This window comes from Thunnus maccoyii, chromosome 20 (genome assembly GCF_910596095.1).
Source record: "Thunnus maccoyii chromosome 20, fThuMac1.1, whole genome shotgun sequence".
Taxonomy (NCBI): domain Eukaryota; kingdom Metazoa; phylum Chordata; class Actinopteri; order Scombriformes; family Scombridae; genus Thunnus; species Thunnus maccoyii.
Window position 1 is genome coordinate 4,408,642 of NC_056552.1, and position 27,527 is coordinate 4,436,168.

General features: G+C 38.6%; 2 protein-coding genes across 7 annotated transcripts; both read right to left on the reverse strand.

Annotated features, from left to right (window-relative positions):
* Positions 1-1,561: 1,561 nt before the first annotated feature.
* On the reverse strand, positions 1,562-15,195 carry fads6 (fatty acid desaturase 6). The gene is made up of 6 exons (XM_042398233.1): positions 14,907-15,195; positions 10,283-10,449; positions 8,558-8,738; positions 8,163-8,350; positions 3,580-3,759; positions 1,562-1,894 (listed from the first exon to the last, which is right to left on the reverse strand). Exons 1-6 carry the CDS (start codon positions 15,184-15,186, stop codon positions 1,745-1,747), a joined length of 1,146 nt encoding a protein of 381 aa, XP_042254167.1. The 5' UTR covers positions 15,187-15,195; the 3' UTR covers positions 1,562-1,744.
* On the reverse strand, positions 10,369-26,915 carry LOC121887454 (Usher syndrome type-1G protein homolog). 6 transcript variants are annotated; one of them, XR_006092973.1, is made up of 5 exons: positions 26,576-26,915; positions 20,159-20,606; positions 18,799-19,622; positions 15,648-15,716; positions 15,530-15,547 (listed from the first exon to the last, which is right to left on the reverse strand). XR_006092973.1 is itself a non-coding variant. In XM_042398232.1 (4 exons), exons 1-3 carry the CDS (start codon positions 26,737-26,739, stop codon positions 18,801-18,803), a joined length of 1,434 nt encoding a protein of 477 aa, XP_042254166.1. In that variant the 5' UTR covers positions 26,740-26,915; the 3' UTR covers positions 10,369-10,449; positions 18,799-18,800. The 6 variants fall into 6 exon arrangements, 5 of the variants coding, with proteins under 5 accessions (XP_042254166.1, XP_042254165.1, XP_042254164.1 ...); XM_042398232.1 differs by lacking the exons at positions 15,530-15,547; positions 15,648-15,716 and adding an exon at positions 10,369-10,449; XM_042398231.1 differs by lacking the exon at positions 15,648-15,716 and having other exon boundaries at positions 15,462-15,547.
* Positions 26,916-27,527: the final 612 nt, after the last annotated feature.

Below are 27,527 nucleotides of genomic sequence, written 5' to 3' on the forward strand. Positions count from 1 at the left end.
AAAAAGTTAAAATTCTCTGATTCCAGCTTTGAGAAACAGTAATCAAGATTTTTCACTTTTATGGATCAAACAACTAATCGATTAATTAAGAAAATAATTGAAAGATTAGGAGATAATGAAAATAATCATTTGTTGTGGCCCTTATAATAAATAATAAATATTCAGTAAGTTTAGACACCTCTGAACCTCTACTTATCTCAGTGAATTAGTAGGATTATTGCATTTCTGTAAATAATGTAAATTTCTTCAGTGCCATTTATCTCACTTTCACAACATTTTTCATGTAAATTCAACATGTATTTTCAAAGTACACTGAGCATTTATTTCTAAACGGTGATTAAAATGAATCATTAGCAATTTCAAGGTTTAACCGGGAAGTCTTAGTTGTGTTTAAGACACCAGCAACTTAACAGTGTAATATGAGATTTTGCACAACACATGTATAGTGTCTGATATACTGTTGATGGTAAACAGCAGGATTTTCACACATGCTGGACGTTACAAAATAATATAAAAGAATGAGGGAGGTCTTGTGCTCGCAAGTTGTGCAGCAGCCAAATAGCAGGACTTTCATGCAGCCAGATGCTAACGTACCTCTTTTCTTAATGCTAACATTAGTGGTGTGAAGGGGCTTCTTAACCTGTGCTGCCTGTTAACTGTTTGGGACATACAGTCATTTCTCACTATCTGTGAGAGGAGGTAACTTTATGTAGTCTGTGTTAACACTACGACTAGCTGCCATTTCTCACTGCACTCCATGTATTATGTTAGCTAGCCTAGCAACCACAGAACCTGTCTATGTGTAGCGTGTAATAAAACAGTTTTGGAAGTGCAAAAAGATTAGTGCACACATATTTACCACTAAGCAGTAATTTTACTGGTTTCTGGCTAGTTGCTTTATTTCTGAATACTAGAAATGTCCATATATGAGCTATCATGATACTGTGGGAACGTCACCATTGCTTGTAAATGTGAAACTCGTCTATCTGCAGCACTCCTCTCTCCAAAAGAAACACTATTACTGTTAAAAGTTGTTTTTTCTTTTTAAAAAAACCCACAAATCTTTGATTTTTTAAATATGAAACCTGTATTTAAGCCTATAAAATATATTATTTACATTAATTTCTAATATATTGCTTGCTGCATATTTGGTTACTTATTTTTTATATTCTAGTGTTGTGCTTGGTTTTTGCAGCTTTTACCTCACTGAATCATCATTTTCGTTATTTCCCAGTGGGAATGTACAGTAATTGGTTATCCCAGAGTTAACAGAGCCAGTTGGTAACCTGAATTGTGAGTTCAGTAATCCAGAACCGCAAATGTAAGTTTAGTAATACCTCAAAAAGAGCCTGACAAAAGTTGAAACTTGCTTTTAAGACAGACCTAAGGTCAGTCCAAGAGCTGTGATTAATTTCTTACTGTGACTTTAAACACAATCCAGTCAGTTTTGTTTGAGTGCTTGTGTTTGTGCTGCTTATTAAATGACTTCTGAAAGTGTAGAAAAAATAAAATACTAGGATGTCATGTTTGGCTCCTAACATCAAAGCAAAGTGCAGCAATATTTAATATGTCAGTATGTTATTAATTTTAAAAACTATTCTGTCAGTATGAGCCTGTTCGAAACGGGACTGTGGAGGTTGTAACAGCAGCAGAAATTCACTAAACACTGGAGCTGGTGATTTTGAGCAGCAGCAGTCTTATAAACAGCGTTAGTGGGAAGTAGTTTTACTCCTTCACTACGTCATCACTGCACTCCCACCAGCTCTGTGATCGGAGGGGCAAAAACCATCAGCTCCTGGTATTTGTGGAAGAAAATGTTCAGGCGGGAAAAGTAGCTGTCCTCCTGATATGGAAGCTGCTTTTCAGTCAGATACTTGGACACAACAGGCTTCACCTGGAGAGGAGTGGAAGAGAGACATGGGAAGAGTTTTATAGGCCTATGCAATATAAATTAACAAGTCAAATACAGTTCCTAACAAACTAGGAAACAAACGCAATCCCTGTTTTTCAACCTTTGTGTACTGTGACTCTTAAATAATCGACTTTTTAACTCTTTATTAGATTATATGGTATATTGTGGTGTTACCCTGAGCTTTTGAATTGTATTTACAGTCACAAAATAAAGCAGCAGAAGTCGTGATATCCTGACTTTCTGTTCCTAGTTTGGGTGAAACTCCAACAGACAATGAATCCTACATTTCTCATGATGCAACTCAATAGCATCTTTCGTTATTCCCTCCCTATCTGGTAAATGCCCATATGTTCCAAACTCAGTACCTCCAGTTTGTAACATAGACTTCTAATATGAAATGTACGTAGCCCCTGAGGGATTAATAAACGGAGGGAACTAACTGTTAAACTGTTAAAACCTCTGTTCTGCCTCATACTGCTCTCTGTGACCACCTATGCTGTGTTTTAATGCAGTCAGTAGTTGTTCTCATTTACATATTTTTCTGTTTCTGTTGTCAGACAACGGAACATGTGTAAGATTTAGGGCGATCTATCGGCAGAAATATTGGCATAAGTATGTTTTAATTAGTGTATAATCATCTGAAAATAAGAATTATTGCGTTTTTACTTCCTAAGAATGAACGCTTTATATCGACAGAGGGAGCGGGTCCTCTTCCACAGGACACGCCATGTTGCATCACCATGTTTCTACAGTAGCCCAGAACGGACAAACAAAACACTCTAGAGAGGGCCTTTCACGTTTTTTGCGAGTTTTGTGGCCACTGGAAGGGGGAGAGGATGCCACTAAATCCCACAAACTGATCCTTTAATTATTACAACAAAATAATAATTACCATTAAATAACTTATAAATACTGCAAATTAACATATTACCAGATAGTACTATAGTAATTACTTGTACACAATATGACTTTAAATCAACATAATGATATAAAAACAGTGTGTTTAGTTGTTAACATGTATATGGTTTATTTAGATCCTTACATATCATTAGGTACCTCATTTGTTTTGCAAATATGCTAAGAACATCCACATGTACCCAGTGTGTCATCATGTAAATTTACAGAGTTTAATATGTGCTTGTTACAAAAAGTGTTTTATGCCTTATGATTGGTTACCTTGTAAATGCAAAGTAATAACTGTACAGGACAGTAAAATGTTTTACCACTGTGAATACATCTGAACTCTTTATCCCTTTTAACTCATACCAATCTCCTTTAGCAGTGGTGGAACAAAGTACATTTAATCAAGTACTGTGCTTAAGTACAATTTCGAGGTATTTGTACTTAGCTTAATTTCTATTTTAAGCTATTTTATACCTACACCACACTCCATTTTCAGAGGGATATATTGTACTTTTTACTCCACTACATTTGTTTCACAGCCATAATTACCAGTAACTTTTAAAACAGTAAATGTATTTTATATTTGTAATTAATTTAGATCACTTTATAGAGATCTGTTTTCACTTTGACATAGATGATTAGTGTTTTACCGCTGTAAAACCAACACATCTACAGTGAAATCTAATACAGTGACACACTGAGGTACATGTGTCAATGTGGAAGCTGATAATATATAATGATTGAGGGGTTTTGTTGTTTCCTACCTTTAAACACATGTGATCAGACAGGAAGGGGAAGAGATGATGTTCCACATGGCAGTTGATAAGCGAGTGTCCAAAAATCCAGTCCAGCACGGGGTTACGCGGCAGGTTCAGGACTCCATGGGTCATCTGGTAGATCCTCTTTGGTCGGCAGGTCGGGGAGAACATGGGGAGGCCAATGTGCTGCCAATCAGACGCAGTTTTTACAAGTTTAGTGTATAATCTATTTAAGATGATACTAGTAAAGATATGATGGATGCTGGGCTGTATTATTAAGTTTGACATTTTGGAAAATACACTTATTTGCTGTTATGCTAAGAGTTAGATTAGAAGATTGATACTCTCATGTCTGTGTCATGGTTTTGTCCCAGTCCAGCTCCATGTCCTCACACCAGTCCATCAGATGCCCTCAGACTAGTTAGTTCATTCCACATGTCGTCTGTGTTTACATTCAGGCCATTTAGCAGATGTTCTTATCCAGAGACTGACAGGTGTTTGTTCAACTCATCCTCCACACATTATGTAAAAAAGGAGTTTAACATTTGTTTCTCTAGATTTTAATAATTTGCATTTACAGTATTTACACTTCCCTCCACACCTGCCCTGTATCAGTCTCATGTCTTCCTCAGCCTATCAGCTCCTTTCCTGTTCTCCTGCTCCACCTGCCCCTCATCCCCTCATCAGTTTAGTCTGTATTTAAGCCCTGGTTTTCAGTTTTGTGTTGTTGGATCCTTTGTTCAGTTCTGTTTAGTTCAGTTTTGCTTTGCCTGCACTCCTGAGTTCTGTTCCTGAGTTGAGTAAATAAATATTGATTCTTCAGTTCCTGCTGCCTGCTGTCTCCTGCATTTGGATCCATTTGCTCCACTACTCCCAACGTATTTGCATGTTAAATATTAAAAATCTGTCTACCAGTACCTCTAAAGCTTACTAATGAACACATTATATCATGTTTGTTTAATCCGTGCAAAAACAGACTTGTTGTGGTTTTATCTAAGGTTATGTGACTTCAGTTTTTGTACTGATTAAACATACAAGATATAAAATGTTTTGACAGGATTTATCAAATGCTTTAGGACACAAATACAATGCTGGTAAAAACCTCCATGAACTGATTTAATTGGCCACTTTGTTTTCACAACACTGACCTATCATCACCTTTTGAGTTGATATGTTGTTTATTTCTACATCCAGCAGTTACGGAGCAGCATTATCATTCATTTGGAGTCGTGTTTCTGTCCAATATTCACTCTCTTTTAGCTTTGTTTTTGCTCTTTACCAACTCCTGAGGGAAATATCTGGCTCTTTAGCTGCTAAATGCTCCACTATGTTTGTTGGTTGGTTTGGTGCTGAGCAGGTAGTGTACAGTGGCTTTTTAGAGCTTTTTCTCTGAAAACAGCTGCCTGCTGTGGCCGAAAACGACGCTATGAGAGCGCTGAGAGTGAACCAAAACAGTAAAGTTGCAGCCAGACAGCTAAACAATGAGCTGAAACTTGCTATGAAAGTTGAGGGGAGCTACGGAGTCGCTGATAATTCTCTGTAGGTTCATCACTACGAGCCATGACCAACACATCACACACTGACAGAGCAGACCTTGTTAATATAAAAAATATAGATTATAGCCGCTTTAGTTACGTGTATACAAAGATGTTTGAGTACCATCAGCAGGATTTGCTTAAAGGTCGATGACACTGTTTATCAGAAAACCTAAAATAGTCTGCAAACAATATTAGCCAATGAGGAGCTGGTCAGTGTTTCCCTTCTCTCCCTGTCTGAGCACCCAAAGGCCCCACCACTGTGACCCACATTCTCAGCTGCTAAATGCTCCACTATGTTCACCAGCTAGTCTACAGCTAACTGTGTCTGTTTGCTGTTTGGTGCTGAGCAGGTAGTATACAGTGGCTTTTTAGTGATTTGAACACTGAACAGCTGCCTGCTGCATTATAACCTTCAATACAGCCTTGGGACAAAAATTAGCTGTGCAAACTGCAGACTGTATATGGTAGTTCAGCCTCATACTCTCTAAAAGACAAGGCCTCAGGATAAAGTCATATTCACCACTGCAGGGCCGTTATTATTTCAGTAGATGTTGTGATTTAGTGGTGCAGACTCCCAAAAAACTTTACCCCTTGTTGAATTACCATGAAACAAATAACACAAAGTGAACTTTCAGGTTCACTGGACGTCTGGGCCAGTTGATAATCCAGGAACCAGCTCAAACTAACTGGATTTCATATCCCTGAACTTCAATATTGGTTTGGCACTGACCGGTAAAAACCACTGCATTTGGCACTGACAGGCAAAACCACTGCCACCACTGTTTGTGTAAACGTAAAAAAATATCTATATATAAAGTGTATTACTTTTTATAACATTTAAATGTGGAAAACATCTGTTTAAAGGAAATGAGAATAACACAAAGTGTTTTCAAAAGAGACCAGAGTAAAGGTTATCCTCAGCTAGAAAGTTCAGGGGTGGAATGATCGGACAATGGCCAACAACAGCACAGAGAGTCGGGAGAGAACAGGTTTTCAGGTCAAACCCCCCGGAGAGAACAAACGTTTCCTCCTGTTAGACTCCTGACAGATCAAGAACCTGTGTTTTCTAATCCATCTCCACACACTTTGATCAGAACAATGCACAATGACCTGCAGGACTCAAACTCCATCTGGGAAAATCATGCATGAATTGTTCCTCTTTATCCCTTTAGTTCGCTGACTGGTGCAGTCTATGAGAACACAATGCTGCATTGAAACAGAGTTTCTCTAAAGGCCGTGCAATAAGAGGTGCTCTCCTAATCATTTGGTATGAAATAACACAGGCAGAACAGTCTTAATTAAATCTGTGAGACGTGTACTTTATATCTGGGAACTTTTTATACAGCACCAGTCAAAAGTTTTAACACACCTTCCCATTCACTGGTTCTGCATTTTCCCTTAAACTGTGAAATGACCCAAATCTTTACTCATCACTTACTTGGTACTTTTATACTTTAGTACTTTTTTAAGAATAGTACACTATTGGTATTTTATTCCCTTATTTGTGTATGAATTCAATGCACCGTAACCTGACTAATATGAATTTCTTCTCTATTACTTTACATTTACAATATGTTGGAATAACAATAAAACCTTGAAACCTTGAAAACCTCAACTCATAAAATCCAAGCAATACCAAATAACCTGGAGAAATAAATATAGTATACACTTAACTCATCAATATACATACATACATATACATTTCCTCCCATAGTTTATCCTCCAAATTAAACAATCACATAGGTCGTTTGTACAGTCTGCGCTCCAGAACAGTCACAAATCACTGTTGCTGATGATGATGATGATGATGATGTTTTATGATGTGACAACGCTGTGGTTAAGGTCTGGTTAAGTTTAGGGAAAGATCGTGGTTTGCGTTAAAATGTTCACTTGAAACAAGTTGTTACTACTCCCTTAATGTTAGGCAGCCTTTGTTGTCATGGCAACAGTAAACAGCACGTTAGGTTTCTTTTAAAAAAATGTCCGACTCACAGTTGGACACAGGAAGCGAACAGTGGTCTCCTGCAGCTAAGTCCACTTTTTGTCATCTAATTATCTACCCGTCCACCCTCCTCCTCCTCCTCATAAGGAAGTCACCTTATATTGATGTCATCTGAAGTGCGTCACTTCTCTGGGTCATAATTACTACGGCTGCTAGATGGCGTCTGTTACTCAAACGTAACTATAGGTCGTTTTTGGCGACTGAATACACGTCCTATTGGGTCGTTTTTCTTGGGAGGACAGTCTCTACTTAACAGGTACAAACAATGTGATAATACAACAAAAAACAAGAAAATATACTGGATTGAGAATTAATCTTAGATTTTAAATCGAGGTAAGGGACTAATTCATAACCTTTTAGTACATTATTCCAATTTTACATCACTTACTTCACTCCGCCTCACTTGCATCTCCTGAATTGTATTTTTCATTATTTTTATTGTTGGTGTAGTTGTAAACAAGTTTATCCAAATTATTCAAAAGCATTTTATTTGGAGGCAAGATTGAAAACGAGCACAGCTGAAACATCTGTAACAATCCCTCACTGCTCAGGAAAACTGTGTGTGCAGACCTACATTAAGTAAAGCAGGTCAAAGTTAAACCAAATATCATTCTGTAAACTGTGGTGGATGTTGACGACGGACTGTTTGGGTAATAATTTCACCATGTGGCCCAAATAAGTGTAGTTAACCTTGTTTCTAACCTGTCTGATCATCTGACTGTTGTGTTTGCTGACCTGTCTGACTTCTGTTTAGCAATGTTTCCACTTTTCCAGATCGCAGCCATTAACTTGTTCAGTACAAAGTTATCTTTACTGAGAGGCGATAGATAGTTAGTGTACTTAAAACTAAAACTTGTCATTTTACACTACAGTTTAAAGTGTCAATCTGAGCTTTAGAGGTGCTGGTGGGGGGTTTTCTTACCTTTGGACAGAGGCAGACTAGCTGTTTCCAGTCTTGGAACCTTGACCATGTTTAATATCTGACATCATAACAGTATATAAATAAGAGAAAACCAGAAAAAGCATAACATGCTGCAGGTACTTCTCACCTGGAAAATGTTGACGTGGATGTACGGCACAGAGAACATTGCTCTGCAGACGAGCATACAGAGCAAAGCGCTGAGAGGTGAGTTGAACCCTGAGACGTTGATCAGCAGCCAGTACTGCGAGTACAGGCCCAGCGTTATCATCAGAACGGTCCGAACAACGTGAGCCAGAGAGTGTCCTTTGAGCTCACCTGCAAAAACCAGAGAATCAGAAACCATCACAGCTATGAGAATAAACTCTCACCTCAATGACGGAGATGTAGTAAAGGTGGGAACTTGAACAGGATAAGAAGGTGAAAATCTATCTCGACGTTATGTTGATAATCACATTTAATGTTGAAATATCTGAGTAAACACTAGAAGCACTTGTTCCTCATTGGTCTTTCAGCACCTCTTACCTAATGCAACAAGTGGAGTGATGATGGGCACGGCCAAGGGAGCTATGAACAGGTAGACAATGCGAGGCAGGAAGGGGACCTTCCATACGCTGGAGTCACCCAGTCCAATGACATTAGTATGAGCATGATGCATCTTAATGTGGCCTTGCACGCCGGCTCGCGCTGAGAACGAGCCACAAATCTGAACGGGTGAAGGACAGATGGGCATGTTTATGAACATCCAAACAACAAAACCATGATGCAACACATAAATCAGTGAAAATTATCAGGCAGGAAAATCAATATAACTGACTTCACCCCAGTTTTATGATATGTTATGATATTCAAGAGTTCACCTAGTTGATTATTCTGGCTCTGAGGTTGTTTAAAGTTACAAAACAGACGTTTAACAGCTGGATTTGTAGAGTTAAAAACATCATTCAGTCCTTTTATGCCTTTACTTTTGCTTTGTAGGTTCGCTGAGCACGAGGCTTCACACTGCCTCACACACTTTCACACCTGCCTCATACAACCACAAACACATCAGCTTCACTGAAACAGCTGGAATTTAAAGGAATAGTTTGAGCTTTCAGGAAATACACTTATTTACTTTTAATGAAAAGACTGTTACCATGCTCAGATTGTACGTGAATAAAGCGCAGGGCTGCAACTAACAATTATTTTCATTATCGATTAATCTGTTGATTGTTTTCTTGATGAATCAATTAGTTGTTTGGTCTATATAATGGCAGAAAATGGTAAAACATGTCGATTACTGTTTTCCAAAGCCCAAGCTGACGTCCTCAAATATCCACCACTCAAAGATATTCAGCTTACTGTCAGAAATTATTCACATTTGCAAAGCTGGAACCAGAGAATTAGGACATTTTCTTTTTAAAAAATGGCTCAAAATGATTAATTGATTATCAAAATAGTTGGCAGTTAATTTAACAGTTGACAACTAATTGATTAATTGACTAATTGTTGCAGCTTTACTGTATTGTAACTGTATTTCTAGTCTATTACTTATCGTGTATTTATGTCCTTAACTTTTTAATTTCCATTTTAAAAGGTTTCTATTGTTTTAATTGACATTTTCATGTTTTTATGTTGTTTTTCTTTTTTTTTATGTTTTAATGCATTATGTAAAGCACTTTGAATTGCTCTTGTGTATGAAATGTGCCACACAAATAAACTTACCTTGTTTGTTGTTGTACAAAAACTGTAGTGTAAAATTTGTAAGTTGTGGTTTTATGGAGGGTTATTGTTTTTTTGCTCTGGACTATTTCTTGGCCGGGCTTTGGGTGGACTACCTGGAGTCTTGTTGTCATCGTGAGGATGTCAGACAACCAGATAATCCGGTAAAAAAACTCCATAAAACCACAACTATTATTTTTACACATCAGTTTTTGTGCGGATTAAACAAACTACAAGGTGCTTGAAGGTGGTTTTTATTACCATTGGACAGAACCAGGCTAGCTGTTCCCAGTCTTTATGCTAAGCTAAGCTAACCTGCTGCTTACTGTAGCTTCATATTTATCTGTGAGTGGTATTGATCTTGCTCATCATGTTGTTCTCGGCATATATCGATTAAGTGCATTTCCCAAAATGTCCAACTATCCCTTTAAGTGCCTTGCTCAAGGTCACTTTGACAGTGATATTTTTACAGAGCTGCATGTGAAATTATCCTCTAAAATAAGCTTCGCCTCAGGTAATTAACGATCACTTTATTTCTGAACATTTCACCTCGATGAAGAAGATGGCCCAGAACTTCGCCCAGGCCTGCGACTCGCTCAGCCCCCCGTGGCTGGCCAGATGTGTCCCCTTGATGGTGATGACGGCGTGAGCCACGCCCATTAGCAGAATGCCCGCCGAAAACCACAGGAGCTGAGCGGAGGCCAGCAGCAGGAAGGCTTCAACACAGAACACACACATTTGACCTCAATATAAACTCTAAAGAGGAAAGATGTTTGTATTTACAATACTTACACATTTACTTTCATTGCCTCATTTCATAATCTAGAAAGTTATTGTACAATCTTTGTGCAAAAATCTTTTCATTTCTAAAAGTGTCCTGATGTGTTTACTGACCTCTCACAGTTCAACAAGTCTACACTAGCACCCCCATAAGGTCATTACACGCTAGAAAACTTAATTGCTGGATAGATAAAACATGGAGAGACCACTAAGCTATTCTTAGACTAGCACTAGAAGAGTTGATCCTTTGTACAGGGGTATTTTCAAACATCTCAGAGTTTTGGATTTTACATGAATATCATTGGATTTAGTGGCGTTTACCTGCACTTCATCTGAGTAAAAGTCATGTTTTTCTAACTTGAATTCTTCTGAGCTGTTACTGAGTGATGAATCAGCCCTCAGGTTTGTTTGTGATCTTAACCTTCGTCCAATAAGCAACTCTAATTTCTCTGAATGTTTCTAAAGGGTGCGTCACTCTCATAGCCATCCAAGGCTATGATACATCAGGGCAAGTATGCAAACAAGTAGCATGTAGCATGTAAGGTTTAAACATTTAACATGTTCCAAGTTAGCATGCAAATCTTAAAGCTGCTGTAATGAATGTTTTTACATTAACAAAGGATCAAACGACTATGTAAAAGGGGTCACTCATATATGACCTGTCAGATAATTATCACAGCACTCTGTGGTTCCTTTAAGCTCTCTGGAGCCTTTTAGCATCTTTCAGCTTTTGGTTTTCCTGCCAGCAATTTATTGCTTGACACAGTTTTTCCAGGAATAGGAGAAGCACATCTCAAGGAGAGTACTTTGAAGGGAATACAGATTTTTTTGAACAGTTCTGGGAATTTTTGCCCCTCCCCCCCTCCTTTGTATATCTAGCATGACATTATACCTTGCTAACAGGAAACATGTTCTTGATTTACAGCTCAAGCTAACAGGAATTCAGTCATGACGTGAATTTGGCCAATGGAAATTTTGACTGTTGCTACATGAAAAGTCACCAAAGTCATGAGAATTAATGTCTGCGAACCATAAAAGTCTAGTTTGATGGCAATCTATTCAGTAATTGCTGAGATATTTGAACCAAAGTGGACCTTATACCAACTGACCAAGATTGTATCTCTTAACTGCAGTGGTGGAAGAAGTACTCAGATCTTTTACTTAAGTAAAAGTATCAATGCCATAATGTAAACATACTTATTACAAGTAAAAGTCCTGGATTTAAAATCCTACTTAAGTAAAAGTATTGAAGAATTACCAGGTAAATTCATTTAAAGTCTTAAAGTGACTGATATATTAAATAAATCTAAGTAAATTATTAATACTGATGATTCAATACATAAGCAGTATTTTATTGTAGCTGCTTGAACTGGAGCTAGTTTGAACTGCTTTGAAAGGGTCACAAGATAAATCTGAGGGGTCTTGAGACAATAGATTGGGTAGGAACAGTTCTGCTACTGAAATCTGGATTAATTTTTCAGAACTTTTCTTTAATCTTCTGTGAAATATTGGAGAGTTTTACCTCTTTTGGCCTCAGGCAGGGAAAGTGTCTCTTTGGTGGAACTGCTAACAACTCATTAACATTTGAAGAATGACAAAGAGACACAAATACATATTGATTTTTTGTAAAGAGCCACAAGCCAAAAAGTTTGGGAGCCACTGGTTTAATTTTTTAACAATGCAGCGTCATTTATAATCTTATCATTATGTTATTTTATGCAAAACTTGAATCTGAAACTAAAGCTGTCATATAAATGTAGTGGAGTAGAAAGTACAATATTTCTCTCAGAAATGTAGCAGAGTGGAAGTATAAAGTACCATAAAATGAAAATACTCAAGTAAAATACCTTAAAATTGTACTTAAGTAGAGTTCTTGAGTAAATGTACGGAGTTACTTTCCACCACTTCATTCTACTGCAGTAATGGTGTGACTTTCCATCATGACGGGCGGAGAGATCAGGTGAAAGAGTGAAACTTTATCCTTTACTGGAGGTGACTGTGCTGGTGGGTCTGACACCGTTTCATCACACCGCAGGTTCCTGACATGATTACATCACTGCATGGTTTTATCTGTTGTTCAGGTGAGTTTATCAGTGCACTACCATCTATTCTAGATATCCACGTGAAGCAGAGAGTATATGTTTCATCCTGTCCTCTACTCTCATAATTTTTGATCTTTTAGTCCAATATTCACTAACATTTTTACTCCTGCTAATACTGAAGCTAAGATGAAGCCTCAGCGTCCAAATGAGTCAAATCAAGTAGATATCTTTCAACGTTACAGTCTTTTTAGTGCCAAAGTCCCTCTTTTTGTTACTATATTTCCACCGCAGCTCAACAGGGAAACACAAAGAGGGAATTTGATGCTTAAAAGACTGTAAATGTGTCAGATATCCACTTGATATGACTAACTCAGACTGCTGAAGTCTCATATAAGCTTCAGATAAACTTTTAAATGCATTTTTACACAAAATGTGTGGACACACTGTTTATTTTGGCCTCCATCACTTTCAGTGAAAAGCACATCTGAAAGGGATCTTTTAATAGCCAGTATGGACAGGAGGAATGATAACCTCGAGACCTTAAATCTTAATAGATTTAGTCAGAAAAGTCAAGCAGTGTCTGTACTCTGATAACAACCTGGAAGTTCTAACTAGAATAAACCAGCTGCTGGTGTTGCAGCGTCTCTGGCTGGCTTTCACAGCAGGGTTTAGATGACATGTTATTTTCCTAAGCCAATAAAACGTTGATAATATACAGCACCTCCTATTTCAAAGCAGCTTATTTCGAGGTGATAAGTCACAAGCTCGGTGATACACAATGACAGATTTCTGTCTCGGTCCCACTCTGGGACTTAAAAATCAACTAATGCTACAATCAGGGATATACTGAGTGGCTTATTAGAAGAGGACTTGCAAACATACAGTTATATAAGAGCACCTGCTGTTACAAGAATGTTAACCGCATACACGTCTACATGTCTAGATTACACATCAAGCTTGAACCAGTCATTTGTCAGCTCCAATGATCGAGTGACATGAGTCACAATAGGCACCAGTCCTAATTGAGGTCAGTAGCCGGCCACCAATGACCCAGATAGAGTGGAACCGTGGGATGCCATGAATGTGTAAACCAGTTATGACAACAATGTTGGACTGAGGGGTGACAGAGAGAAAGAGCTGCATTTGTATTTCAAAAGCGGAAGGAAAGTTATTAAGTGACACATTAAATAAAATCGTTAATGAGACATTAAGAGCTTAAACAAACAGTTTTAATAGTTTTGACATAATTTTTCAAGTCAAACTCTGGTTCCAGTTTCTCAAATGTGATGATTTTTGTCTTTTCTTTCATTAATTTCTGTTGGTTTTGGACTGTTGGTCTTATACGAAATCCAGTTTGAAGACGTCACTCTGGGCTCTGTGTCACGGTTCTGTCCCAGTCTGGCTCTCCACCAGTCCCCGTTTGTTGAACTAGACTCGAGTGGCAGTAGGCCCTTAAAGTTGAAACTGAAGTTTGCTTTCACACTAGTTGTGAAATGTGACTGAGGAGTTTGACACACCTATTTGGACGTCAGAGATGCAGCAATTTACACAACTGGTAGTTCATTCCACATGTCTTCTGTGTTTAGATTTATAGCAGATATTCTTATCCAGAGACTGACAGGTGTTTGTCCAATGGCTGGACTCCTCCTCAACACATTATATAAAAAAGGAGTTTAATATTTGCTTCTGTAGATTTGAATAATTTGCATTTACAGTATTTGCACTTCCCTCCATACCTGCCCTGCATCAGTCTCGTGTCTTCCTCAGTCTATCAGCTCCTTTCCTGTTCTCCTGCTCCACCTGCACCTCATCCCCCCATCAGTTTAGTTTGTATTTAAGTCCTGGTTTTCAGTTTAGTGTTGTTGGAACCTCAGTTCATTTAAGTTCAGTTCAGTTTTGCTTTGCTTTGCCTGCACTCCTGAGTTCTGTTCCTGAGTTGAATAAATAAACATTGATTCTCCAGTTCCTGCTGCCTGCTGACTCCTCCAACTGCTGCTCTTAACACCCTGGGAGAATTTATCTTATCTTAACAATTAATCAATTAATGGAAAAAAGACAAAATAATCATTAGATGCAGCTCTAGAAAAAAAAATCATGCTGATAAACAGAAAAAAATATGCATGTTCAGTTTTAATGTTTGCAGTCATCACTTGAAAAAGTATCTGTCAGAGTAACTGGTACAGACATAAAGTAAAGACATAAACTATGTTTTAAAAGTACAAAATAAATGACACATTTCATCAAGAATTTAGGTCACTTTAACTTTCCATAATCCCTAATCTTTCTGTCTTCACTTCCAACTTTGAGGACTTTCCATACATTGATCCTCACAGCTGTGTGTAGAGTCTTACCGGGTGGCAGACAGAGGAACGCTGCTGCCAGGATGCTGCAATCAATCCCCCTCCTCTCCCACCAGCTGCTCTCTCTCACCATCTTCTGCACCAGCCTGGTCAGCTCCATCATCAGCGACTCTTTCTCTGAGACCTCCACCTCTTCAACTCCGTTCTCCTTCTTCCTCGACTCTCCATTCATCTCTTCTGAATCCACTTTCCTCTTGACTAACGTCTCCCCATCCTTCGCGTGCCTCTCATCTTCCCGTCCTTCCCTCCACTCATCCGGTACATTCTGCATGTCAGCTCCTGTGCTGGTGACTGATGACTGGCTCAAAACTGTGTCACCATACACTTTGTGTCCTCTCTTGCAGGCAACTCGTTCTAAAGCTGTATAAAGTCCACAGGTCAAAGTTAGCGTTGCGAAAGTCTTTATTGGCAAGAGGCATTATCAGAGAAGCCCAGCCCCTTTCCTGCTGCCTCAAGAGCCTCATGGGTCCTCCTCTCCCACCTCCTCCTCATCTCTCTTACAGTTTCCTCTCTTTTTTTTTCACCCAGCCAGTCAGCTGACTCCTGATGCAGTCTGCCAGCAGAGGAATTTATTGTCCTGTAGCCCAAAGATGTAAGGCTTTTTACTGTGATGTGATGGATCCAAAATGTTCCTGTAAAAACAAAAAAAACACATTCACACAAAACTGCAGCCACTCAGCTTAGAGTTTTCCCTCCCTCTCTGGTGTCTTATGCATTCTGCATGTCGCTCACCCCCTTCTGTTTCTCTTTGTGTCAGCTCCTCTCTGCTCCCCTCCCATCTCTGTAACCTTGGCAAATGTCCTGGGAAAGGAGAGGGAAAAAGGAGGGCTGAGGAGGAGGAGGGGGGATTAACTGTGCAGTTGTGTCTTCACTAGGGGAGGATGATGTGCAAAAATGTGCCTGGATATTGTGTTTATGTGTTGGCTCAGGTGATAGTATACGCGAGTTGCATGCGTATATCTGGTGTCAGTGCTGCTGCTTCTTTCTTTTTTTGGAGTGAGGCCAGTGTTCTGGGCTTGAGGCCACCCTAACTGCAGCGTGCTCTTTAAAAGATCCAGTGAGTGTATTTACTACTCAGCAGATACTGCAGAGAAGGGAACATAAGAGCACCAGGCTGTCTGACAGCTCCTCTTACACCCTCAAGGTTGATGTTTTTATTTATACAAGCACTAATCGGCCATCAGTGTCAGACGCCTTCTTCTCCAGACAGAATGAAATGTAAAGGTCACAGTATGTATGTAAAGGTATTTGTCACATGGAGCAGCTGGTTATATGAAAACATACTCACACAAAAAACATCCATTTCCACTTTAATTTAATAAAAGATTATTCTGTTTGCGGATACACCTTCAGATTTTCTTGATAATACAAAAACAGATTTTTTTTTTCTACCAGCATAAAAATGTACATTCATGCACAGTCATACTTCAAGTGCACAGGCAGACCTTCAGTGAAACCAAATATGTCTCAGAGCAACCCGATATAACATTGTTATCTAGCACACACTCACATAACCTCACAGTATGACCCCATTGTTTTTACTATTGCAACAGTGTTTGCAGAACAACAATCAGTCTGTGGCTCTTTTCATTCATCATAAATATCAGGTCATAATTGTGTATGTGCCATGGAATAAAATAACAAGTTTATCTTTTAACACGGTTAAGTAAGAAAACTGTACAATGGAAGCATAATAAATGAATGACAACATTTCAAGAGGAGTTGGTACATCCACTAACACATAAATCATTCAGTGATACATGAATAAATACAGTTATAATAAGAACCAGGTGTTACAGTTACAGATCGGAAGAGTATGTATTCAAAGACATTACAATTGGGATGTGCATGTGTTTGTATATGTGGCAAAACTTTCCCATAAAGTGTTTATTTATATATTTAGCTTTGAAATAACAATCATCATATATGAATAACCTATTCAATGTGTTTCCAAATATAAATAAAATAAAATAAAAATATTGTATAGTACATAACAAAACTGGAAATGTATTACAGGCATACAAATAATAAGAAGAAAACCTCATCTCGTTGTATCATAACTCACCACTAGATGGTACTGTTTATTCAGTACAAAATCTGTCTGGTCTTCTGGAGCTGCATGAGAAAAAGACCACACTGGTGCTCTGTTATTCTTCCCTTACGTTAAGTATGTGTTTGCTCAAGGTGTTTTGTTTACCAGTTGAACATACTCATGTTATCTTCTGATTGGATAGTTGAGGGAGGCATCTTCTACGTTATGTATGTTTATACAGTACTGTGCAAAGGTTTTAGGCACTAAAAGTAAAGTGAGGATGCCATGAATTGTTTTTATTTATCATTTAACTTCATCCAAAGTTCAGTAAACAGCAGAAATCTAAATGAAATCAATATTTGCCTTTAAAACAGCAGCAGTTCTCTTCGGTTCACCTGCACACAGTTTTTCAGATACTTGGCAGCTCGGTTGTTCCTGCATCTTGGAGAAGTTGCCACAGTTCTTCTGTGGATTTCAGCATCTCAACTGCTTCTGTCTCTTCATGTTAATCCAAGACTGACTCCATCATGTTGAGATCAGGGCTCTGTGGGGCCAAACCATCTGTTGCAGGTCTCCTTGTTCTTCTTGTTGCTGAAGATAGTTCTTTATGACTTATGGCTGGATGTTTACGGTCATTGTATGCTGCAGAATAAATTTGGGACAGATCAGATGTCTCCCTAATGGTTTTGCATTATGGAAAAGAATCTAAACATCTAAAGAGCCTCAATTTTTTTGCACAGTACTGTATATACAGTATATGGAACAGTTGTGATGCTTGTCCAAATATCCTGATGAAGGACAAACACACCAAAACTCTGTAAACTAGTAAATATTACAGCAGTAAACAAGATGGTGTGCAGGAGTTTTCTCATTTTTATTCAAGTTGTGCTTTCCTCAAACACCTGTGACATATTTAAGTGTGCAAAGACGTTTTCAGTTTAAAGAGCAACCAGCTACAAGTATGGCATGTTGGAGGTGGTGATATTGGACATGGACTGATGTAACAATGTCGTAGATCTAATATTCCCATGAAGTAGTCCTGCCCATTATAGATAACTTGATAGAAATCTGGTTGACAAATGTGTCATTATAGTGCCCAACCTTAGGTGTAGCTAATAAATTAGCGTCTCACTGTTGATTTGGCGATAACATTTACAAAGGTCACCCACACCTTTTCACGTCTTTACTATTCTGCAATGTCTGTCATCCCAAATAGACCGAATCACCATGACGCTGGGCCAACAACAACAGTCACTTCCGGGTGGACAACTGGCAGTTGAATTGAATTGCAGAGATATGTGAAATCGACAAACCTGTTGATTTTTGTTGTCATTTTCAGCTATAAATGTAATGTTTAAAGATATATAGTGAACTCAGTGATCTGCCCTATCTGGCGTTTCTGCTGTGCTTATTTTATGTACTGTGTTGCTTTGCTAGAGTCTGATAAACCAAATCTACCCAACAGCAACATCTCACCGCCGGTTGGACTAACTAGTGGCTGCCTTTGTCATAGTGGGAAGCCGCCTTACCACTGCTTTAGTCATTTCTACTTACTTATGCATACTTTGAATTTACTTACACTTATTTACATACACTTCTTTGTGTACTTCTCTAGTTTAAACTGACATTTATTTTTGCTCTGTGTCATTAAATTGTATGCACGTGATGCAGGGGTTTTCTACCCGGAAGTTATTGTGAACAAACATTGTGATTGGTTCTATAACTGTCATACAAAGGCTATGCTGTTGCATGCAAAGACAGTAGCTTATGTATGACAACAAAGGTTTATCTGGGAGCAAAGCCGAGTGGTGCATCCCTTTTAAAACTAAATGCGGACTACTCCACACTGACCTTCAAAGCTCAGTGTCTTCAATGGCCTCTGGTTCATCTATGGTGTCCAGACGTCTCTTGCAGGCATCCAGCAGTTTCTTTCTGGGGCCCAAAGGGATGTGAATGCTGGTGAGATCCTGATCTGAACAAAGCAGCAGAGCCTCTAGATCTATTTTTTCCCTCCTAAAGATGGTCATGAACTCACTGAGGTTCTGCGAGGCCAGAAAGGTCTCTAATGGACTGTTCTCTGGCTCTAAATCCTCATCCAGCCCAACATCAGTCTCCTCCCAGGGCAACTCCTGCAGGTTTCTTTCTTGCAGGCTCAAGGCACTGCCAATACTGTCCACATCAAAACTGGGCGAGTGTGGAGGCAGGTGTCCACGTAGACGAACATTAGGTGCCCGTCCCGTAGGTTCACTCCCTGCTACACTCCCTTCATCCCGTGCCCCGATACCGAACATCCCTCCACTCGAATAGTTCCTCCTGAACACCATGGTGCCGAGCCCGGGCCGGGTGAACAAGGAATCATGACCGGAATCAGCGCTGATCTCCGAATACGCAGCCTCATAGAGGCCCGGATCGCTCATGGCACGGGAGATGGTGTCGGCATCGTCGTCATTGTCACGGGGGAACATGTCGCGAATGTTGAGGCGTGATCGTTCCTTGGGGTTGGCGTAGGTGCCCTGTTTAAGGAACATGACGTCTTTGCCGAGCTGCAGGCCAGAGAGCGAGCGCACACTCTTCCTCCCATCCTCATAGATCTTGAACGTTCCATCAACCTGCTTCTTCTTCTCTAGCTTCTTCTGAATCTTGGCCTTGCCCTTGGCTGTGGAATGCAGGGTGGCCTGAGGAGAAAGTATGAATTTAGAAAAGAATTTGCAAACTTTCATTTAGACCGTAAATGTTACAACTCACATAAAGTCAAAGTCTTGCCCTCTTTTCAAGCTAGTCTCTGTTCAAACAGCTTTGGCCCTTTGAGGGTTTCCCTCATTGGTCTCCAATCTAAAAAGCTAAAACATGATACTGGGTTTTCCGCCCATATTCTAATAAAGGGGTATCTACACTAAACTGGATGATAACATATCAGCACCTCAGCATTTTCAACGAAGTGCATGAGTTTGACTCATTTGAATTAACATAGTGTGGACATCAGGGGGAGATGGATGTCCCGGCAATACAGGTGCAGTATCAGAAAACACTCATATGGGTCATTTTGGTAGGCAATGACAAACAACCTGTTGTTTGAGCTGGAGGACTTGTTGACCAAAAGCTGGAGGAACAGAAGCTAATCACAAAGTACAGCAGGTCTTTGACTCTATTATCTTCCACATTAAAGGGGACATAACAAGGGTTATTTATATACTGTTATGTTGGAGGTCACCTGCGAGTATGGCATGTTGGAGGTCACAGTGTTGAACTTGCGGCTCAGTGTGCTGCTGCTGGTGTAACTAGAAAAACTAATAGCATCCAAGTTGTCTAAAGCTGCCGATTCCTTCAGGAACTTTTTCTCCATGTGTTCGCGGTGCTTCCTTTGGAGCTTTGCGCAATCTTTGATGCGGCGCTCTGCAGCGCGGAATGCCCGGTCCTTGAGTTTGCTGACCAGCTTGGGGTTGAGGGTGATCTGCTTGGCAGCGATGGAGTCCAGGTAGCGAACACAGTCCATGTGGCCCTTGGTGGCGGCCATGTCCAGCGGTGTGTGGTAGTCATTGTCCAGACACCACACGTTGGCACCGAAAGCCACCAGGAAGGACAGGCAGTTGTGGTGGCCGTTGGCAGCTGCCAGGTGAAGCGGTGTGTTCCCCCAGATGTCACACTTGTCCGGGTCACCTCTGGAAGAAGAGCAGACAAGGAGGCACGTTGAATCTTCACATTACTGGATTTACAGATACAGTATTCTTATGTCTTATGTGCATATCAGTGTTCTGCAGGTTTTAACCTTTTTATTTCAAATCATGTTAACTGACATTACTGAAAACCTTTTCTCAAAACAAACTCCAGTGTTTGTTGCCTTCTTACCTTCACTTACCATCACTGGTTTCCATTCATTTCACCCCATGAATATCAACTTGCATAGACTTAAAACTGCTTGAGATACAGGTAGGTAATCCTTCACAGTCTGCTTTCACTGATATCAAATATAATTTTAACTAACTGATAACAAAAGCACACAATGTTCACTGTGATGGAGTCTCAAACAAATGTTTTTACAACTTGGTTTTACATAAAGCCTGAAAGGTATGAAAAACATGCAAAAATGGCTATAGAAATTTAAATTATGTGTATTCCTCTTTGACTGCTGCAGTAAATTTACACATACTGGATGCCCAGTTTCTCTACATTTTCCAACATAGTATGTAATTTGTGCATGTTCTCAGTACTGACGTTATAAATAGTTCATGAGAGGAAACCTGTGGTTTCAGGGTAAACTTCCCTCTTTTCTCTCCTTCAAAATTTAAAAACATACAGTAGCATTACTCCATATCATGACACAGTGTCACAGTATAAATTTACTACATTTATGACCCAATTCTGAAAGGTTTCTAATTTCTGACCTGGAATGATGCAGACTTCACCCACATTCACAGAGAAACTGAACCTCACTTTGCTGATCCGCTTACACTTCAGACTAAACTTAGGAAGATGACTCATATGACCTGCAATTATGTCAGTTCATCTTCTCCACAGCCAAAAGGATCCTTAGGTTTACAGTCACACATACGGTACCTTCATGGATAACATCACATAATTACTTAAGTAAGGTAATGTAATATAAATCTAATTATTTTCAGTCATTATATTATTATTATATCAACCACAGCAGACAGTATTTGATTGTTTGATTGGATAGATCATCAAAATATTACTGTGATATTAGTAAATATTACCCATAATGCTGTGCAAGCAATAACAAGGTAAACAACAACAGAACATATCAGATTTTTTGGCTTTTTGGTTACAAATTCATCATAGTTCACACTGAAATTTCCTTTTTCACTGCATACTCAAGAAATAATATAACATTGAATTGCAAAGATTTCCTTTTATATTCTGAAAACTCAGATAGCAATGTAGAGCATAAACTCAATGTAATTATTTTATTAGGAAAATTCTATACACATGAATGTAAATTTGATGAGACACTTTCAAATTTTTCCTCCTTTAAATATGATTTTTTTTTCTACAAAATGTGTTAAAATTGCAGTGAAGCACTATGAAATAATAGTTGGTCCAATTTAGTTTATTGTTTTGTTGTTGTTGTTTGTTTGTGTTTTTTCCCCATTATTTTATTTTTATTATTTTATTATTATATATTTTTTTAATATTACCTATATGTAATTATTAAATATAGCTTAGATTAAAAAAACTTATCTTTTATTATTATCGATAAAATTATATGTTTAATTGGTTATATCTAGATATTATTTTAACTTAATAAGTAATTTAAATATCATATATGTGAAATTAATATTTCATTGTTTTGACTGACTGTTTTTGGTGTTAATAAAGTTATGGGGGGGAAAATGCTACAGTGGACAATACTGCTTCTACATGGATGTGTTGGTAACTGTGTTTATGAACTAAATTCACATCTAAGACCCTCCTCTTCCTGTTTTCCCTCCACCCACATGGCCGGGCAGTGGCTGAGCCCTGATTAATAATTGAAGTGCTGCAGGTTAAACATGACAGAGGTGACGTTGCATTATTTATCCAGCACACCACACGTCTTTTTTTCACAGACACCCAGGGACACTGTTACCACACACTGCAGGGTCACCACCTTTATCAGCATGAACCCTGATTTCAGTTCCCGTCATACCCTGGAGAAATGTGCAGATATGACATTTGATATTAGAGCGGAAAGTCTTTATTTTATGTTCAGAGCATCATATTTTACTTCTGTTTATTTCGGTGTCAGCTGGAAGGTCAATGAAGCAGATCATATTCCAGATGTACAGGCAAGAAATGTATCGCTAGTAATCCAAAGGCGTAATCACACCGAACTATTTAAAATGGTAATGTGACAACCTGCAGCTCTGTTAGAGGCTCTGAGTCACAGGTGATACAGCAGCAGTCACCAACCTCAAAAAACAACCTGTTTACTAGCAACATGTAGGGCTGAGTGTGAGGCTTTAAAAGACGAGGGTTTTTCTTGCTGTAATCATTCCTCCTGTTCATACTGACCATCAGAAGATCCCTTCATAATGAACTTACAATGTAAGTGATGGTTGGGGACAAAATCCACAGTCCTCCTTCTGTGCAAAAATTTATTTAAAAGTTTATCTGAAGCTAATATGAAGCTTCAGTCGTCCAAATGAGTCAAATCAAGTAGATATCTTTCAACGGTACAGTCTTTTTAGTGATAAAGTTCCTCTTTTTGTTACTATACCACAGCTCAACAGGGAAACACTGTCCGAGGAAACACAAAGAGGGAATTTGATTCTAAAAAGACTGTAAATGTGTCAGATATCCACTTGATATGACTAACTCAGACTGCTGAAGCCTCATATAAGCTTCACATCTACTTTCAAATGTCTGTGTGGACACACTGTGGATTTTAGCCTCCATCACGTCCATTGAAAGCACATTTGAAGGAGATCTTTTAACAGCCAGTATGAACAGAAGGAATGACTACAGCGAGGAAAACCTCTTTCACTGTTCATATAGACTGTTGTTTTAAAACACACTTGTAAAAAGTGTGAACCTGTCCTTTAATACCTTTGCGCACCAACTGTGCACCTGTTTTTAGTCACGCAGGCAGTGTGGCTCTATAATCTTTATTTATTGATTTAAATATATTTTTAACGTTATACATGTCGGAATATATGTGTATTTGGTATTTTATTCTGTCCCTTTTATATCTGCCCTTGTAAAGCACTTTGTAATTGCTGATTTTGATGAGTGCTAAATAAATAAACGTATCCAGTGAAATATCACAACACCTTTTTGACACCTAGTATTTCCCAGGGGATGAATTATAACAACTTTTAGTGATCCCTAAACTTTTCATCTCACGCCACCATGAGATAAAAATTTTAACAGGGCTACAACTACACAATTACTTTCAGTATCAATTAATCTACATTTTCTCAATGAACTGATTAATTGTCAGGTCTATAAAACATCAGAAAACTGTGAAAAGTCCAAGGTGATGTCATCAAACTTCTTTGACTAGCAGTCCATAACCCAAAGAAATTTAGTTTACTATAATAAGACGAAGAAAAGCAGCAAATACTCACATTTTAGAAGTTTTAACCAGAAAAAAATGACTTCAACCATTTATCAAATAGCAAAATAGTTGTTATTTTTCTGTTGATCGACATATCGTTGCAGCTCTAAACTGTAATCTGTCTGATACTTTGGTTTATGACTAAATACATCAATTGTACTTTGTGTTTAGTGTGTACTCTTATTCATAGCCAAGTTTACTTATATTTCATTCGGATATTTACTGATTACTATTTAGTTCATCACAATTTTGACAATTTGGGATTATTTTAGACAAAGTTCTTGTATGGATAGTTGTGTCTAGACAACATTTGAATTTGAGAAGTCTGCCTTCTTTAGTAAAATGAATAAAAGGCTTTTTTGGAAAAAGCATAATCCTCAAAGTCTCGTATCAAATAACGTATTGTTTTCAGTTCAATTTCGGTACCCAGCCCTGGCAAGCTGTGCAGCACCAAAGGACAAAAATAATTACATAAATTTAAAAAGTATAATAAGAACAGGCCCTCAAAGAACGGCCTAAAAAGTGAAAATGTATCTGTGAAATGTATCAAAACACTATTTTTTTCTCTCTTCATTTACCTTTTGCTGTGAAGTCTGATCTGCAGCTCAGCTTTAATCATCTTTCTTTGCTTCATATCCACTCTGCACTGCATCCTGCGGGCACCATTGCAGGAAGAAGATGACCTATCCATCACAGTGACCTTTCCCTTTGCTTTGTAATCTGTGTGTCTGCAGTCAGACTCTTGCACGCCTTATAAACCTGCCACCAGCCGCATTATATATACTGTTTTCTAACCTCCTCTGAGTCTGCTGCAGTAAATATTACACTGTATGAAAGGTGGCTTTGTGTAGCTCCTTAAACCTCAAACAAAAGACTTCTCTGATAGCTGCAACTTATCATGGCAGCATATAGACTTACTCCTAAACCCCTTTATGATCATCTCAGTTTTCTCTTACAAATACGTAGAAGCTCTCTGATAAACAAAGCAGAGATCATATCGTCCATCTGCCGCTTTTGAGCTAACAATCAGTTTCTGTAAAGACGTCTGGCGCCTTTACAGTAACCGATCGGTATAAAAACAGCTTCTGTATTGTACCTGAATCAGATTTAGAGCTTCACCTGCACAGGATCTGCTATGTAACTGATCAGCCGGAGCCACATCTGTGAGATTAAATATAAAGTTATCACGCTTAAAATATGCCACTCAGTCATTGTGTGTGTGTGTGTGTGTGTTTATGGGTGTGTTCATGGGGATATCCTGCAGCAAGTGACCTTTCTCTGTAATTGGGCTGTTAAAATATAGAGCTCTCCATCTCCTCGCAGCACTGATTAGATTAGTGATAGCGCAAAAGCAAAGGTGGCAGAATATTTTCTATTTCTTTGTTCATGAGCGGGCACAGATCGGCGAGGTAAAATTATAATATAGCCTACAATAAATATGGAAATGTTTCGATTTTTACGACGCTGCAGGGTTGCTGATAAGAGAAATTTCATCTAAACTAACAAACTAGGAAGCAAGTTGGGAACATGATCCATGAAAATTATACATTTTAATAACTTTTCTGTTAACAGTCCACCTATTTAACATTTATAAGCAGTATATAAACAGTATATAAATGGTCTAGAACACACTATAATGTAGTTATTTGTGTGTATAAGTGTTTACACATAATGGATGTCAAGTTTCTTTACATTTTCCAACACAGTTTTAGTGTCAGTATGTGCATCTTCTCACTGTTGACATTACAAACAGCTGTAGCTTGTAGTTTAACTCAAAAAAGATGAACTTCCTTCTTTGCTCTCCTTCAATTTGTACTAACATACGGCAGCATTACTCTGTATTATGACACATGCAGAGGTTTCTAATCTTTTTGTACTTATATCTGATTATAACTACATTATAGTGTGTTAAAAACCATTTATTATATTGATTGTAATGCAGAAGTGAAACGCTTTTGACTGAAATATGTGGGGAAAAAAACACAAATTCTTTCCTTTGACAAAAATGTAAAAAATAACAGTAATAAATTGTCAAAATCTTTACACAAAAGAGAAATATCTCTCCTCTAGCATGTGGAAAATTACACTTTACACAAGAAAAGGTGACTTGTAGTCATATAAGGAGATGTGTGAGATTATTTCAGCCTCACAGTATTTGTTTATCAGTCAATTATGCAAGAATACAAAGAATGTGTCTTGGCGTTTGCTCCCACAAGCAACACGGAGGAAAGAAAACATAGTAAGAGTAAGGTAATAATAATGATGACATAAACAAAGTAGTAATAAATGTAAAATTTTATATCTAATGACAGAATGGAATATTAATAGTTTTGAAATGGGATTTGAAGTGTATGAAATATATAGTGTGCAATAAATAATATAAATTATGTAACAGTGAAGGTTGACTGAAAATATACAAGTCCAGTTTGATGAAATATATGAAAGTGACCAGTTTCTACCAAAGTAGAATTACTCACTTGTTGAAATAAAACTATTTGTACTGCTGGATGAGATGATAATCAAATGGATGGATGATTTACACATCAACCTGTCAGGTGGACGCTGACTCACCCTCTCCCTACGATGAGCCGCAGCGCCGGCAGGTTACCGTGATAAGCGGCCCATAAGGTCGGTGTCATCCCATCCTCATCCGGTGCGTTCAGCTCCTTCCGTGTGGCCTCCTTCAGCATGTCCAGGTAGCCGTCCCGGGCCGCCCGGTGGTAGCGGTCGTTCATGGCTGCCCACGGCTCCGGCAGCCCCGGCTCACTCTGAGCTCGCTTCCATGGAGGGTTTCGAGGGTTTTGCCCCCCCCCACCCCGCCCCCCTCACGGTATTTAGGCGACTTTTAGTCCGGGAGGAGGCGAGTCCGGACGGCCTGGAGAGGCACGGAGCTGGCTGACAGGCTGGTTGCTAAGAGACAAACACGAGGCGTGCTGGTTGTCAGGAAGGGGGCGGGGTTATGATGATGAGCCCCGCCCCCTTGAGGCTGTACTATGAAGCCAATGAAAAACTGGTCACATGATTTAAGCTTTACAGTAGTGATATTTTAATTCATTCTTAAAATAACTCAGTGGGCAAGAATGTTAGATTTTAAGTACAACTATTTATAGTTTTTTGGAAAATTCCATATAATGAAATGAACCAACAGAAAACCAAACTTTACCTTATTTCTTAAGTGATATTGAGCTCTATTACATTTCTCTAGTCAAGCTGCAAAATAAAAAAGCAACAAAGACCCAAACAATTTTTGAAACACATAAAATTATTGACAAATGTTACTAGATTATTAATCTTTACCTCCTTATTTATTCATTATTCCTCCTCCTGTGTCATGGTTCTGTCCCAGTCTGGCTCTGCCCTCAGACTTTTTCCCTGTTTGTTGAACTGGACTGAGTGGCAGTTGAACCTTGAAGTTGAAATTGAAGTTTGCTTAGTTGTTTTCTTAAAGAAATATGACTGAGGATTGCATGTTGCTTGCTATACACACTGACCCTCATAGAAACTATGTGCAAAAGTGAACTGA

Bases quoted from the DNA above. Each gene is read 5' to 3' on its own strand.
- fads6 (XM_042398233.1), bottom strand. From the start codon at position 15,186: ATGCAGAATGTACCGGATGAGTGGAGGGAAGGACGGGAAGATGAGAGG. The intron at 10,450-14,906 runs GTAAGACTCTAC...TCTGTGTTGAAG, and splicing joins GTTCCTCTGTCTGCCACCCG to CCTTCCTGCTGCTGGCCTCC. The intron at 3,760-8,162 runs GTGAGAAGTACC...TCTGATTGGCAG, and splicing joins TCCACGTCAACATTTTCCAG to CACATTGGCCTCCCCATGTT.
- LOC121887454 (XM_042398232.1), bottom strand. From the start codon at position 26,739: ATGAACGACCGCTACCACCGGGCGGCCCGGGACGGCTACCTGGACATG. The intron at 20,607-26,575 runs GTGAGTCAGCGT...CTCTTCTTCCAG, and splicing joins CGGCTCATCGTAGGGAGAGG to AGGTGACCCGGACAAGTGTG. The intron at 19,623-20,158 runs GTGACCTCCAAC...CTTTCTCCTCAG, and splicing joins CCAACATGCCATACTCGCAG to GCCACCCTGCATTCCACAGC.